Source organism: Prionailurus viverrinus, chromosome B2 (genome assembly GCF_022837055.1).
Source record: "Prionailurus viverrinus isolate Anna chromosome B2, UM_Priviv_1.0, whole genome shotgun sequence".
NCBI lineage: Eukaryota > Metazoa > Chordata > Mammalia > Carnivora > Felidae > Prionailurus > Prionailurus viverrinus.
In genome coordinates this window covers 58,861,971-58,877,922 of record NC_062565.1, presented here as the reverse complement: position 1 = coordinate 58,877,922, position 15,952 = coordinate 58,861,971, and the positions used below count along the sequence as shown (strand labels likewise).

General features: G+C 34.9%; 1 protein-coding gene across 1 annotated transcript in view; it reads left to right on the top strand.

Moving 5' to 3' along the window:
• Positions 1–15,952, top strand: part of EYS (eyes shut homolog) — a 1,626,372-nt gene that overhangs the window by 379,383 nt on the left and 1,231,037 nt on the right. The window contains exon 11 of the mRNA XM_047860135.1: positions 10,609–10,715. Coding sequence (XP_047716091.1) covers positions 10,609–10,715 — 107 coding nt within the window. The remainder of the gene's footprint in view (positions 1–10,608; positions 10,716–15,952) is intronic.

Sequence of the window (15,952 nt, the reverse complement as noted above, 5' to 3'; positions counted from 1 at the left end):
TGGGCTGGGGGCAGACATCAGGTCTGCACCACTCCAGGGACTATCTAAAATGACGAAACGGAAGAATTCCCCTCAAAAAAAGGTTCAGGAAATAACGACAGCTAACGAACTGATCAAAAACGATTTAAACAATATAACAAAAAGTGAATTTAGAATAATAGTCATAAAATTAATCGCTGGGCTTGAAAACAGTATAAAGGACAGCAGAGAATCTATTGCTACAGAGATCAAGGGACTAAGGAACAGCCAGGAGGAGCTGAAAATGCTATAAATGAGCTGCAAAATAAAATGGAGACAACCACGGCTCGAATTGAAGAGGCAGAGGAGAGAATAGGTGAACTAGAAGATAAAATTATGGAAAAAGAAGCTGAGAAAAAGATAAAAAATATCCAGGAGTATGAGGGGAAAATTAGAGAACTAAGTGATGCACAAAAGAGAAATACTCTATGCATAATTGGTATCCCAGAGGAGGAAGAGAGAGGGAAAGGTGCTGAAGGTGTACTTGAAGAAATAATAGCTGAGAACTTCCCGGATCTGGGGAAGGAAAAAGGCATTGAAATCCAAGAGGCACAGAGAACTCCCTTCAGACGTAACTTGAATCAATCTTCTGCACGACATATCATAGTGAAACTGACAAAATACAAGGATAAAGGGAAAATTCTGAAAGCAGCTAGAGATAAACGTGCCCTAACATATAAAGGGAGACCTATAAGACTCGTGACCGATCTCTCTACTGAAACTTGGCAGGCCAGAAAGAAATGGCCGGAGATCTTCAATGTGTTGAACAGAAAAATTATGCAGCTGAGAATCCTTTATCCAGCAAGTCTGTCATTTAGAATAGAAGGAGAGCTAAAGGTCTTCCCAAACAAACAAAAACTGAAGGAATTCATCACCACTAAACCAGCCCTACAAGAGATCCTAAGAGGGATCCTGTGAGACAGAGTTCCAGAGACATCGCTACAAGCATGAAACCTACGGATATCACAATGATTCTAAACCCGTATCTTTCTATAATAACACTGAATGTAAATGGACTAAATGCACCAACCAAAAGACATAGGGTATCAGAATGGTTAAAAAAACAAGACCCATCTATTTGCTGTCTACAAGAGACTCATTTTAGACCTGAGGACACCTTTAGATTGAGAGTGAGGGGATGGAGAACTATTTATCATGCTACTGGAAGTCAAAAGAAAGCTGGAGTAGCCATACTTATATCAGAAAAACTAGACTTTAAATTAAAGGCTGTAACAAGAGATGAAGAAGGGCATTATATAATAATCACAGGGTCTATCCATGAGGAAGAGCTAACAATTATAAATGTCTATGCGCCGAATACCGGAGCCCCCAAATATATAAAACAATTACTCACAAACATAAGCAACCTTATTGATAAGAATGTGGTAATTGCAGGGGACTTTAACACCCCACTTACAGAAATGGATAGATCATCTAGACACACGGTCAATAAAGAAACAAGGACCCTGAATGATACATTGGATCAGATGGACTTGACAGATATATTTAGAACTCTGCATCCTAAAGCAACAGAATATACTTTCTTCTCGAGTGCACATGGAACATTCTCCAAGATAGATCACTCACTGGGTCACAAAACAACCCTTCAGAAGTATACAAGAATTGAAATCATACCATGCATACTTTCAGACCACAATGCTATGAAGCTTGAAATCAACCACAGGAAAAAGTCTGGAAAACCTCCAAAAGCATGGAGGTTAAAGAACACCCTACTAGAGAATTAATTGGTCAACCAGGCAGTTAGAGAAGAAATTGAAAAAATATATGGAAACAAATGAGAATGAAATACAACAATCCAAACGCCTTGGGATGCAGCGAAGGCAGTCCTGAGAGGAAAATACATTGCCATCCAGGCCTATCTCAAGAAACAAGAAAAATACCAAATACAAAATCTAACAGCACACCTAAAGGAAATAGAAGCAGAACAGCAAAGGCAGCCTAAACCCAGCAGAAGAAGAGAAATAATAAAGATCAGAGCAGAAATAAACAATATAGAATCAAAAAAAACTGTAGAGCAGATCAACGAAACCAAGAGTTGGTTTTTTGAAGAAATAAACAAAATTGAGAAACCTCTAGCCAGGCTTCTCAAAAAGAAAAGGGAGATGACCCAAATAGATAAAATCATGAATGAAAATGGAATTATTACAACCAGTCCCTCAGAGATACAAGCAATTATCATGGAATACTATGAAAAATTATATGCCAACAAACTGAACAACCTGGAAGAAATGGACAAATTCGTAAACACCCACACGCTTCCAAAACTCAATCAGGAGGAAATAGAAAGCTTGAACAGACCCATACCAGCGAAGAAATTGAATCAGTCATCAAAAATCTCCCAACAAATCAGAGTCCAGGACCAGATGGGTTCCCAGGGGAGTTCTACCAGACGTTTAAAGCAGAGATAATACCTATCCTTCTCAAGCTATTCCAAGAAATAGAAAGGGAAGGAAAACTTCCAGACTCATTCTATGAAGACAGTATTACTTTGATTCCTAAACCACACTGAGACCCAATAAAAAAAGAGAACTACAGGCCAATATCCCTGATGAATATGGATGCAAAAATTCTCAATAAGATACTAGCAAATCGAATTCAACAGCATATAAAAAGAATTATTCACCATGATCAAGTGGGATTCATTCCTGGGATGCAGGGCTGGTTCAATATTCGCAAATCAATCAATGTGATACATCACATTAATAAAAGAAAAGATAAGAACAATATGATCCTGTCAATCAATGCAGAAAAGGCCTTTGACAAAATTCAGCAACCTTTCTTAATAAAAACCCTCGAGAAAGTCGGGATAGAAGGAACGTACTTAAAGATCATAAAAGTCATTTATGAAAAGCACACAGCTAACATCATCCTCAATGGGGAAAAACTGAGAGCTTTTTCCCTGAGATCAGAAACACAACAGGGATGTCCACTCCCACCGCGTTGTTTAACATAGTGCTGGAAGTTCTAGCATCACCAATCAGACAACAAAAGGAAATCAAAAGCATCAAAATTGGCAAAGATGAAGTCAGGCTTTCGCTTTTTGCAGATGACATGATATTATACATGGAAAATCCAATAGACTCCACCAGAAGTCTGCTAGAACTGATCCATGAATTTAGCAAAGTTGCAGGATACAAAATCAATGTACAGAAATCAGTTGCATTCTTATACACTAACAATGAAGCAACAGAAAGACAAATAAAGAAACTGATCCCATTCACAATTGCACCAAGAAAGATAAAATACCTAGGGATAAATCTAATGAAAGATGTAAAAGATTTGTATGCTGAAAACTATAGAAAGCTTATGAAGGAAAGTGAAGAAGATATAAAGAAATGGAAAAACATTCCGTGCTCATGGATTGGAAGCATAAATATTGTCAAAATGTCAATACTACCCAAAGATATCTACACATTCAATGCAATCCCAATCAAAATTGCACCAGCATTCTTCTCGAAACTAGAACAAGCAATCCTAAAATTCATATGTAACCACAAAAGGCCCTGAATAGCCAAAGTAATTCTGAAGAAGACCAAAGCAGGAGGCATCACAATCCCAGACTTTAGCCTCTACTACAAAGTTGTCATCATCAAGACAGCATGGTATTGGCACAAAACAGACCCATAGACCAATGGAATAGAATAGAAACCCCAGAACTAGACCCACAAATGTATGGCCAACTCATCTTTGACAAAGCAGGAAAGAACATCCAATGGAAGAAAGACAGTCTCTTTAACAAATGGTGCTGGGAGAACTGGACAGCAACATGCAGAAGGTTGAAACTAGACCACTTTCTCACACCATTCACAAAAATAAACTCAAAATGGATAAAGGACCTGAATGTGAGACAGGAAACCGTCAAAACCCTAGAGGAGAAAGCAGGAAAAGACCTCTCTGACCTCAGCCGTAGCAATTTCTTATTTGACTCATCCCTAAAGGCAAGGGAATTAAAAGCAAAAATGAACTACTGGCACCTCATGAAGATACAAAGCTTCTGCACAGCAAAGGAAACAACCAAAAAACTAAAAGTCAACCAACAGAATGGGAAAAGATATTTGCAAATGACATACTGGACAGAGGGCTAGTATCCAAAATCTATAAAGAGCTCACCAAACTCCACACCCAAAAAACAAATAACCCAGTGAAGAAATGGGCAGAAAACATGAATAGACACTTCTCTAAAGAAGACATCCAGATGGCCAACAGGCACATGAAAAGATGCTCAACGTCACTCCTCATCAGGGAAATGCAAATCAAAACCACACTCAGATATCACCTCACGCCAGTCAGAGTGGCCAAAATGAGCAACTCAGGAGATTATAGATGCTGGCGAGGATGTGGAGAAACGGAACCCTCTTGCACTGTTGGTGGGAATGCAAATTGGTGCAGCCACTCTGGGAAACAGTGTTGGAGGTTCCTCAGAAAATTAAAAATAGACCTACCCTATGACCCAGCTGTAGCACTGCTAGGAATTTACCCAAGGGATACAGGAGTACTGCTGCATAGGGGCACTTGTACCCCAATGTTTATAGCAGCACTCTCAACAATAGCCAAATTATGGAAAGAGCCTAAATGTCCATCAACTGATGAATGGATTAAAAAAATTGTGGTTTATATACACAATGGAGTACTACATGGCAATGAGAAAGAATGAAATATAGCCCTTTGTAGCAACATGGATGGAACTGCAGAGTATAATGCTAAGTGAAATAAGCTATACAGAGAAAGACAGTAACCTTATGTTTTCACTGTTATGTGTATCCTGAGAAACTTAACAGAAACCCATGGGGGAGGGGAAGAAAAAAAAAAAAGAGGTTAGAGTGGAAGAGAGCCAAAGTAGAAGAGACTCTTTAAAACTGAGAACAAACTGAAAGTTGATGGGGGGTGGGAGGGAGGGGAAGGTGGGTGATGGGTATCGAGGAGGGCACCTTTTGGGATGAGCACTGGGTGTTGTATGGAAACCAATTTGACAATAAACTTCATATATTGGAAAAAAAATAAAATAATAAAATAAAATAAAATAAAATAAAATAAAATAAAATAAAATAAAATAAAATGCTTATATTAGTAAAGAAAAAAAAAAAAAAGAACAGTGCCTGCCTCATGTTGTTTTAGGGATTACAGAAGTGAGTAGATGTAAGCACTGTGTAATTGTGACCCAGCTGGTTTGATCTGTAGATACATAAACCATACACCAAAATAGGTAATTTTAGAGAACATCACTTCCAGCTTTTCTCTGAAAATCCCTTGTTTCTAAAATAATAGCAGGAAAGATGCACAGAAACTCAATAAAACATTTTTTCACAGTTAAAGGAAGCAATCTTTTCTTCTTTTTGTGAAATGGAAATCATGCTCTCTTTGGCATATTAGCTAGTGTATCTATAACTGAGTTGAATAGAAATGCCACCTTCAAGCTCTCAGTTTATTTATAAACAAACTGATATATATTTTTTCAAATTTATAAGAGATTGATAAGGATATATCACAATTCATTAGCTTTTAACTTTTCCTAATGAAATGTATTTTTCTTTGCATTTATTTTTCTCTTCTTAAATCCATATTTCTGGTGCTATATGATTATTTTTGTAGAAAAATACTATTCTCTTATTGAAATATCTTATTAGGTAGAGGTACTGATTATAAATTAGCTTCAAAATATGGAAAGTGGGTTTTTTAGAATTAACTACAAAATCTCTTTTGCATAATTGAATGATTCACAGAATCTGAATCGTGGCTGCATATAACACTGAAAACTTTATATATAGCACAATAGAAAATTGAGATTTAACTTTTTTGTTTTGATTATAAAATTAAGAACCATATATCCTAGCTTACCTAATGATAGTCACAGAGCTAGGCATTTTTATGAACTTCACACTAACCTTATATATACTCATCCATTTAAATTCAGGTGTTTCATGATAGATAGGATATTTTCTTAAAAGGTTATTGAAATTGTTACAATATTGGGGCATTTGGGTAGTTCAGTCAGTTAAAGTGTCAAGCTTTGGCTTCTGTCATGATCTCATGGCTCATGAGTTTGAGCCCCATGTCTGCCTCTGTGCTGACAGCCCAGAGCCTGGAGCCTGCTTCAGATTCTGTGTCTCCCTCTCTGACCCTCTCCCACTTATGCTCCATCTCTCTCCTATTGTCTCTCTCTCAAAAATACATAAACGTTAAACAAAAATTTTAATTAAAAAATAAATTGTTACAATATTTAAAAACAAACAAAAAAACAAATAGAGCATTGAACATGCTAAATAAAATCAAAACGACTTTCAGTAAAAAACAACAGATTCTCTACCTTCAAGTCTGCTAGAGACAAACATTGTTAAATAGTTCCTTATTTTATTCTATTTTGCCTTATTTGCTCATTGAAAAAATGTCTTTGCTCTTTTGAGTTTTGTGAATTAGAGATACTAGTTATTGGTTCTCCACTCTGAAAGGTGAATCTTCTCATTAATTCTTTTTAGGTTTTCCCCTAGTTGCTTTATCTATAAAATTGAAATATAAGTAATAATAATGGCAAAAAAAATTGTTATACATACCACTAATGGAGTTATTCATTGTGGGTATTAGAAATATACTCAGGGTGGTTTAACATGAAAATGGTTTAAGTTAGAGATTATTCGAAGAACATTACATGTAGGACCTATAGGAGCATTTAGAATCAGATCTGGAAAATAGGCACAAATGAGGGAGTCTAGACAGCAGATAAGGCAACATCATATATGAACACAATGTCAGTAGGGATGGGCATTGACACTAGATAACACTGAGGCAGTGTTGTCAGTAGTCCTTGAAAATTGGTATGGTTGTCCTAATTTTGCCACCTGCAAAACAAATGAGTTCTCCATTCCTGTTTATTTTTGTCACCAGCTTACATTCAAATTCCATGGTGGGTCCTGGATATATTAGCCCACTTTGGGTTGCATACCCACATTTTGGGATAACTGAGACTGGGAAAGATATATCTTGCATTTTCACCTTCTATTATGAGAAGTGGTCTCTAACTTTTATTAAAGAATCATTAAGTAGTTAATTATCCAGATGCAAAAGGAAGTTCAGAGGATGAATAGTGCAAATAAATGATAGATACATTCCACTACATCTTCTTTCCTTAAATGATTTTGAAAAAAAACATACCTTTTTACTTAGAAACTGTTAATTTGTGAGTATGAAAATTAATTTAGTTTACAGTAATTGTGGAAGGAGATCACTGAGAGGATGTGACTGCCTGTTGATCCTCATGTGTTAACTGGACATTTGGAGGCTCCTTACACCCTCCTCTGTCCTTAGAATATACATGCCACCCACTATTCTCACACTGGGAGCTGTGTTAAGGACATAACCTTGAAGGAGGAAGGTACTATTGAGATTATCTGTACTGAATAAATGACTGGCCCAAGTTATAGACTATAAATAAACTTGAGATTCTGGTGGGTGGATGCAGAAATCTATTGGTCTTGCGGCAGCCCAAGACAGGCCTTGTATGTAAGTTCCTTTTATTAATAAACTTACCACCTACCCATCTGAAGTGGTCTACTTCATTTCTTCGGTCTCTTCTTGCCATCCATATACGGGGGCCAGTTTGCAGGCCAGCAGTAACTTAATGAAACAAGAGGCTGAGAAGGTCATAGTTTTTGTTTTTGTTTTGTTTTTAAAGAATTGCATTCAGGACTCAAATGTGTATAATGGCCTGGTTTGAAGGAAAGTCAGCTTGGTTAACATTATACAGTCATATCAAACACAGTCATGTATGTGTTTCACTTAAGGAAATAATGTACATTTTGAATTCTCTTGGATTCACTGAAATGAAAGTAAAGCCACAGGTTTTCAGTCACAACAAAACAAAAAAAGAAAGAGTAAATATCTAGTTGATAGCATTAAGCAATGCAAATTTTTTCCAGACAAGTTGGAAGTCTCATATTTCTGAACTTAGTCTTAGATTTAGCTGCAAGTTGCATCAGTGACACATTTATAATGAAGTGAATCCTTTGCTTGTTTCTAAATAATAACTGTGAGATTGAGGTAGGCCTAAGTGAGGCCTGTGCAAATGTGTTGATCTTTACAGCACCTTCAGCTGCCTGTGTCCGAATGGATTTCAAGGTAGGCACACATGCTAAGCAAAACTGGGATAACTGAAGGTTAATTTGAGGTGGAAATAAATCCTTATTTTTAGAAGATACAATTCATCTAATAGACATGCATATTAGTTTCTTTTTCCGTGAGAACATATGAATATATAATATCTACTTGGATTATTTTACTGCATCTTCACATAATCACAGAAACAGGTATGTGCAGTGTTGAGTGAATATTTTTTTGTCTTTGTAAGTCAACCAGTGTTTTTTAGGAGATTTATCAACGCTAAGTCCATTACACTTATTTAAAACTTGTAACATTTCCTTGCATACCACATTCCATTCTGTTACTGGGGTAACTCTTACAGGGACCTTTGTCAATATTTATCACTTATTTTGATAAGAGCTGTTTATGTTTTTAAATATTTATGTTCTTTTTATTTACCTTAGGGGAAACTCTAATAATAGACCTTCGTTTTTCAATATTAGAAAAAGTAGTAAGACTCTCAATATTTTATATGCAAGCAAATACTCTCAAACAAGCATGATTGCAAGCCAAAATGTTGTTCAAAAACTAGCTCTCCAAACCTCTTCCTAATTCTATTCTTATGTGACTGATTTAAACGTAAAAACACTGCACAATCTTTAAGCAATGAGAAAGTCAAATTTGTTTTAAAAATCATGAATGAAATGGCTATTTATTCTATTGAATTTGAGAAACTGGTTTTATGTGGTTGACTTTAAGAATGACCATATCCAGATAGTGTGCCCACTTATTAAAAACTTAACGTACTATTTATCATCAACAAAAACTCAAGATAATTTTTTAAAATTGTATGAGACAGAGCAAAAAGAAAGTCTTTTGGAGAGGTAAATTTTGGCATATTCCCAACTATAAGGAACAAACCAAGGTTTTTAAATGTGCTGTTTTTCTCTCACAAGGTTTTAAAAAGTGCTGTTTTTCTGCTGATTCATAAGGAGAATTACCAAATAAATATTTTAAGATTTAAACAAAGTATTTATTCACTCATACTATTATTTTTAATTTTCACTTTTTCCTCAGTTTAACCTTTATGTTCTAATGTCATATTTTCACTTAATATTTTGTCAGTGATAATATAAATAGCTTTTCTATTTAGTTAGGTATGCTCTTTCCTATTTAAATATCTATTACATTAATTTTTCTCCAGCCCAGATTTATTTCACTATTTTAGAGAAAAACGTTTAAGAATATTAGAAAGACTTCCATTATCTAATTTGTGAACACCATGTGTTATGTGTCAATGCCAATTTTTCTAATCTTGTTCAAAATAGGCAAAAAAAAAAAAATAGCTATCAAAAGTCTTAAGAATCAGGATGCCTGGGTGGCTCAGTCCATCCAGTGTGCAACTTCGGTTTTGGCTCAGGTCATGATCTCATGGTTCTGAGTTCAAGCCCTGGTCGGGCTCTCTGCTGTCAGCACAGAGCCCACTTTGGATCCTCTGTTCTCTCTCTCTCTGCCCATCAACCAGGAGCCCATGTGCTCTCTCTCTCTCTCTCTCAAAAATAAATAAACATTTAAAAAAATTTCAAAAACAAAAGTTTTAAGAATCAATTCAGTGTCAGTTTAGGCTATGCTTTCAACTCATTGCAAATCAACAAACAATCCAAGGACATAATATGAAAGGTCAGTTTTAGCAACACAAATTCTAAGTGAAACATTAAGGGAAAATCTGCACTATAGAGCTAGTTAAAAGGAAATGTGAAGGGGTACCTGGCTGGCTCAGTCGTTAGAACATGTGACTGTTGATCTCAGGGTTGTGAGTTTGAGCCCTGCACTGGGTGTAGAGATTACTTTAAAAAAGAAATAATAATGTTAAGGTTAGATATACAGTTAATGAATACTTCTGATTTGTTTTCCTTCCATATAGACCTGCTATGTGAAATTAATCAAAAGCAATGTGATTCATCACTGCCTCCATAACATTACATCTACAAAGTTCATGGATAAATTCAAATCCTTGTGTCCCTCTGGCTTTATGGGTTAGTAACATTTGACAACTGTGCCTTGTAGAGAACATTTAACCCTAGGGGACATACATAAGGATGGTATTGATTTGCTAGTATTTTTTTGTTTCTTTTTTTATTGCCCTTAGACTAACATTTGATTTGCATCCCAATAACTTGAAATATTCCATCTCTAGACTCTAAAGCAGAAGATAATTTTTTCATATCTAAAGAGACTTTGAATACCTACCAATTCAGAGGAGATTAGTCTGCATTTAGTAATTCCAAGAGAAGTTGTTGCAGTTTGTAACAAGGTTTGTAAGGTGAAATGAATGGACCCTGACACTAATATATGTGGCATTCTTATCTGACAATTTTAGTTTCATATTATCACCCCCAATGGATTAAAAGATTTGGGCAATTTTAAGAATTATAACCTGGCACCTGCTTGCCTTATTAAAACTTAAAATCTTTTTATTATTTTTTTCAAAGATTTAAGATGTGAAATAGATGCAGATATGAGTGCTTCATATCTGTGCAAGAAGGGAATCACCTGCATTGACCAACCTGGTAATTACCTTTGCCAGTGTGTGGCTCCATTTAAAGGTAATGAACACCAAGGGAAAAGGAAAAGCAAACATAATTAACTTTAAAAAGCATTTCTGTCTCTTATTTGAACTCATTTCAGTCTTCCGACATTATTAGTCCTTCGTTTTTTTAAAGTCAGCTTCTAAAGTGACCAACCAATTATCCCTTAGGCAGAAACTGGAGTGAAATGAGCTTTGTTTACATCCACTAAAACAGCCGAGTTTCTTATTTCTCTATTGGAAAGGCCACCGATACAACCAAATGATAAAGTGAAAAGTAACGACTGTAGTACCAGTCTATCATGTTTTAAGAAATTTGTCCTATTAATTCAATTTCTCATGAAATTGTCAAGGTTAGTAATCTGTTAATAGATACTTTTTAATTGGTTTAAACTTTCATAATATTTCTTTAGCTTTAGTAATGGAGTTATAATTATTTTCAAAAACTAAATAAATTTATGCTTTGCCTTATAAATTATAAATTATAAATTTTGTAAATTATTGTATATAGAAAGGAAACTAGTATATAGAAAGTAAATCACTGGATACTTCCTTGGACTTCAGTATCTTTTTGTAAGATATGGAATTTGAAAACTAAATTAGCCAGTGTTCTTTAGAGAAACAGAACCAATGGGAGAGCTATCTACCTATCTATCTATCTATCTATCTATCTATCTACCTATTTATCTATCTATATCTATGTATTACAGCAATTCATTATGAGGAATTGGCTTATAAAATTATGGAGGATGAAAAGTTTCATGATCTGTTGTCTGCAAGCCAGAGACCTAGGAGAGCCATTGGTTATAGTCTTGAATTAAAAGGCATGAGAACTAGGAAAACAGATGGTATAAATTCCAGTCCAAGGACAGAAGAAACCAATGCCCCAGTTCAGCTGGTAGGCAGAAAAGGAGCAAGTCCTCCTTTTCTTTAGTTTTTGTGCTACTCAGGCCCTCAACAGATTGGATGATGCCTAGCCAGTTTGGGAAGGGTAATCTGCTTTAGTGAGTCTACTGATTCAAATGCTGATATCACCAGGAAGCACCATCACAGATGCACTGGAAAGAATGTTTAATCTGAGCAACCCGTGGTCTAGTCAAATTGACACACAAAAATAGCTATCACACTGTTCAACTAAATACAATCAGTTTAAATATTTTTAAATATTGTACCTAATTTTCTTAGTTCTTCCTATAATTATTAATGAACAAATATGCCTGCTGACAAATTTCAAATATTTTGTATCTGTATAAACTAAGTTATAGATTTCATTTTAAAAATAAAAAGTTTGACCAGCACCTAGATATTACTTTCTCAAACCATTTTCCAATAAAAGGATCTGTATCTCTTTAGAGATCTAGGTGATTCTAGGCATAAACACAGAAAGTACAAATGAGTGTGGAGAATCTTGTAATGGCAGAAAGCAATGAAGTACTTAAGAAACAAAAGTATGAGAGTGTGTCAAAGGGCCATATGAGCCAACCCAAGGGACTCCCGATGACCAAAACTAGAATAATTTGAGCAAGAAAATAAAGGAATAATGAGTTATTACCCAAAATATAGAATAAATATCCTTGAGTCCCTACTGAGAAAAAAATAAATGATTGATGAATAAATGAATGGGAATAATAGACACATCTTCTATGCAGAATAATTCCGAATAATTTATGTAGATACTTTGCACTCGAGGAGATAGAACATAACTTCCTACCTCTTAAGTTTGGGCTGCAGGTAATGACCACCTTTCAAACTATATAGAGCAAGGAAATGGGGGTTGGGAAGAGTTACTTTACAGTGGAGAAATCTGATAAACACTACCTCAGCCAAGTGATCAAAGTTAACATCAACAGTACTAAGTCATGTTAATAACATAAACATTTGATATGAAGTAATGAGAATGACACTTTATCTTAGTTATTTTCTTCTTAAAAACACTTTACCCCAGTTTAATCATGATAAAATCATCAGACAAGTTTGAGTTCTACAAAACTCCTGACAGTACTCTTTAAATTGTCAAGGTCATCAAAAACAAGGAAAGTCTGTGCAAAAGATTTTTAGTTTGGTATAGTCACAATTATTTATTTTTGCTCTTGCTGGCCTTGCCAGAGGACACAGATACAAAAAACTTATACCTATTACTGATTTCTATGGGTTTGCCTGTTTTTCTTTTAGGAATTGTATGGTTTCAGGTCTTATGTTTAAGTCTTGAATTGATTTTGCATTTACTTTTGTATACCATGTAAGAAAGTAGTCCAGTTGTTTGCAGGTAACTTGTCAGTTTTCCTTAAGGAACCCATCAAATGAAAAGGCAGCCTACTGAATGGGAGAATGTATTTGCAAATGATATATCTGACAAGCAGTTAATAGCCAAAATATATAAAGAGCTCATACAGATCAACACCAAAAAATCAAAAAATGCAGTTAAAAAAGGGGCAGGAGACCTGAAAAGACACTTTTCCAAAGAAGACATACAGATGACCAACAGACACATGAAAAGATAGTATCACTAATCATCAGGGAAATGCAAATCAAAACCACAATGAGGTATCACTCACATCTGTTAGATTGCCTCATGTCAAGAAGAGAAGAAATAACAGGAGTCAGCAAGGATATGGAGAAAAGTGAGCCCTCGTGCACTGTTGGTGGGATTATAAATTGGTACAGCCTCTATGGAAAACAATATGGAAATTCCACAAAAAGTTAAAAATAAAACTACCATACAGTCCATCAATTCTACTTCTGGGTATTTATCCAAAGAAAATGAAAACACTAATGCAGAGATATACACACTCCTGTGTTCATTGAAACATTATTTAAATTAACTAAGATATGGAAACATAGGAGGTCTCCTTCATAAATAAATGGATAAAGAAGTGGTATACAGGGGCGCGTGGGTGGCTCAGTAGGTTGAGCGTCCGTCTTGGGCTCAGGTCATGATCTTGTGGTCTGTGAGTTCAAGACCCGTGTCGGGCTCTGTGCTGACAGCTCGGAGCCTGGAGCCTGCTTCGGATTCTGTGTCTCCCTCTCTCTCTGACCGCCCCCCCTCCCAATGCTCTGTCTCTCTCTCTCTCTCTCTCTCTCTCTATCAAAAATAAAGAGACATTCAAAAAAATTTTTAAAAAGTGGTATACAGCATATGGTGTATAATATTACAGTAACTATAGGGTGACAGATGGTCACTCCACTTATGGAGGTGAACATTTCATAGTGTATACAAATGTTGAATCACTATGTTGCACAACTGAAACTAATATAATATCATATGTCAACTATACTTCTATTAAAAAAAAGGAAAGTCTGAAAAATTTTCAAAGCCAAAGGAGCCTAAATAAGCATGAGTACTAAATGTGGTATTGTGGATTGGATTCTGGAAAAGAAAAAGACATTAGTTTAAGAAATCCAAATAAAATTTGGACTTTGGTTAATAATAATGTATCATTTTGTCTATGACAAATGTACCATACTAAGGTCAGTTATTAATAATAGTGGAAACTGGTTGCAGAGTGTACAATACCCTCTGAACTATCTTTGTGACTGTTCAGTAAATTTAAAACTATGCTAAACATTTAAAAAGTGACAAAATAAGTGACTGCAAATAAATAATTTCTGATTCAAATAATTTATAATTAAAGAAAACAGAAAATATTTAAAACATAAATAGTCATTTTAGTTAATCATATATGATTTCACCTTGTCATGTATTGTAATTCACTAATTATAATGAAGGAAAGAATTCTTCAGTTAACAGCAGTGCCTTAAATTTGTAAAACATATTAAAATGTTCAAGGGATTTTAACACAAAGGCATAAATAAAACATGTAAGCAAAAATGAAGTTAAACTATTATAAAATTAATGTTCCCAATAATGAATATAATAATTTTTCTCATAATAATGACATGTAATATAATTTATAATAGTACAAATATACTATACTGTCAAAAATACATTTTTCACAATTTTTAAATCACTTTATATTAGTATACATCCGTCTGCTAGAAAGTTTGCCTTGTTTTACAAAACCTAGCTTCTTGTCCCACTTTTTCCTTTGGTTTTGGCATAAGCTTAATTATCTTTCACATATTTGGGACAGTATGAATGGTCAGAACCAATAGAAAATGGATGGAAGTTTTAATCTTGTACTCTGGTCCATGAAAATGTCCTAAAAGTCTTTTGTTCCCTTTATTCTTCTCCATTCTTGTTGGAAGTGAGATGTCTAAAAACTTGGAAGAAAGAAGGATCAGAAGATAGAAAAGTATGGGTCCCTAAATCCCCTGTAGAAAGATGTCCATGTCAGGAATATCCCCCTTATACTGAGTGCACAGAAAGCATAAACAATTTTATTGTGGTAAGCCATTAAGATCAGTAGTGTGTGTGTGTGTGTGTGTGTGTGTGTGTTTCAGCAACTAGCATTATTTATACTAAAAATTACCGCTTTCATCCTCATAAACACTTCCTTCAAAATTTCACTGGAATTAATTTTTAAATCCCATGAATGAATATATTTTTTGAAAAACATGTCTGTGTAATACAGTTATGAATAATTTCTATAGGAAATATACATATAGTTTTTTCTTTTTTTCTTTAAAAAAAAATTTAATGTTCATTTATTTTTGAGAGAGAGGGAAAGAGAGAGAGAGAGAGAGAGCAAGTCGGGGAGGGGCAGAGAGAGAGGGAGACAATCTGAAGCAGGCTCCAGGCTTTGAGCTGTTAGCACAGAGCCCCACAAGGGGCCCTAACTCACAAGCCTTGAGATAATGACCTGAGCCAAAGTCAGACACTTAGACTGAGCCATCCAGGAGCCCCTAAAATTTCTTCTTTTTAAATTTGTAATTATTTATTCTCTGATTAAGTTTAAGATTGTTAGCAATTTTGCAATCTGTTTCAAAAAGAAATAAAATATTATTAAGAAATAATGAAACTTCAGCAAAATGCATTGAAATTATAAGATTTAGTTGGAAAAAAATATTTAGTTGATTCATCAAGTCAGTGAGGTTACTTGTATTGAGTAGATGGTTTAAGAAACTATGCCCCCAGGTGGGAGAAGTCTGGTCCCCTCCCTATTTTGTAAATCTCACACTCATTCATTTTACTGTTGATGGCTTCAGCCGGAACTTAAAGAGTGTATGCACTCTTTGCCTGTCACTCCTAAATTATTTATTGTTTGACCACTTCAGAAAACATTTACTCACCTTTGGTGTAGAAAATGCTTAAACATTAAGCTATTTTATAAACTATGTGTTGTAGCTTTCTGTTGG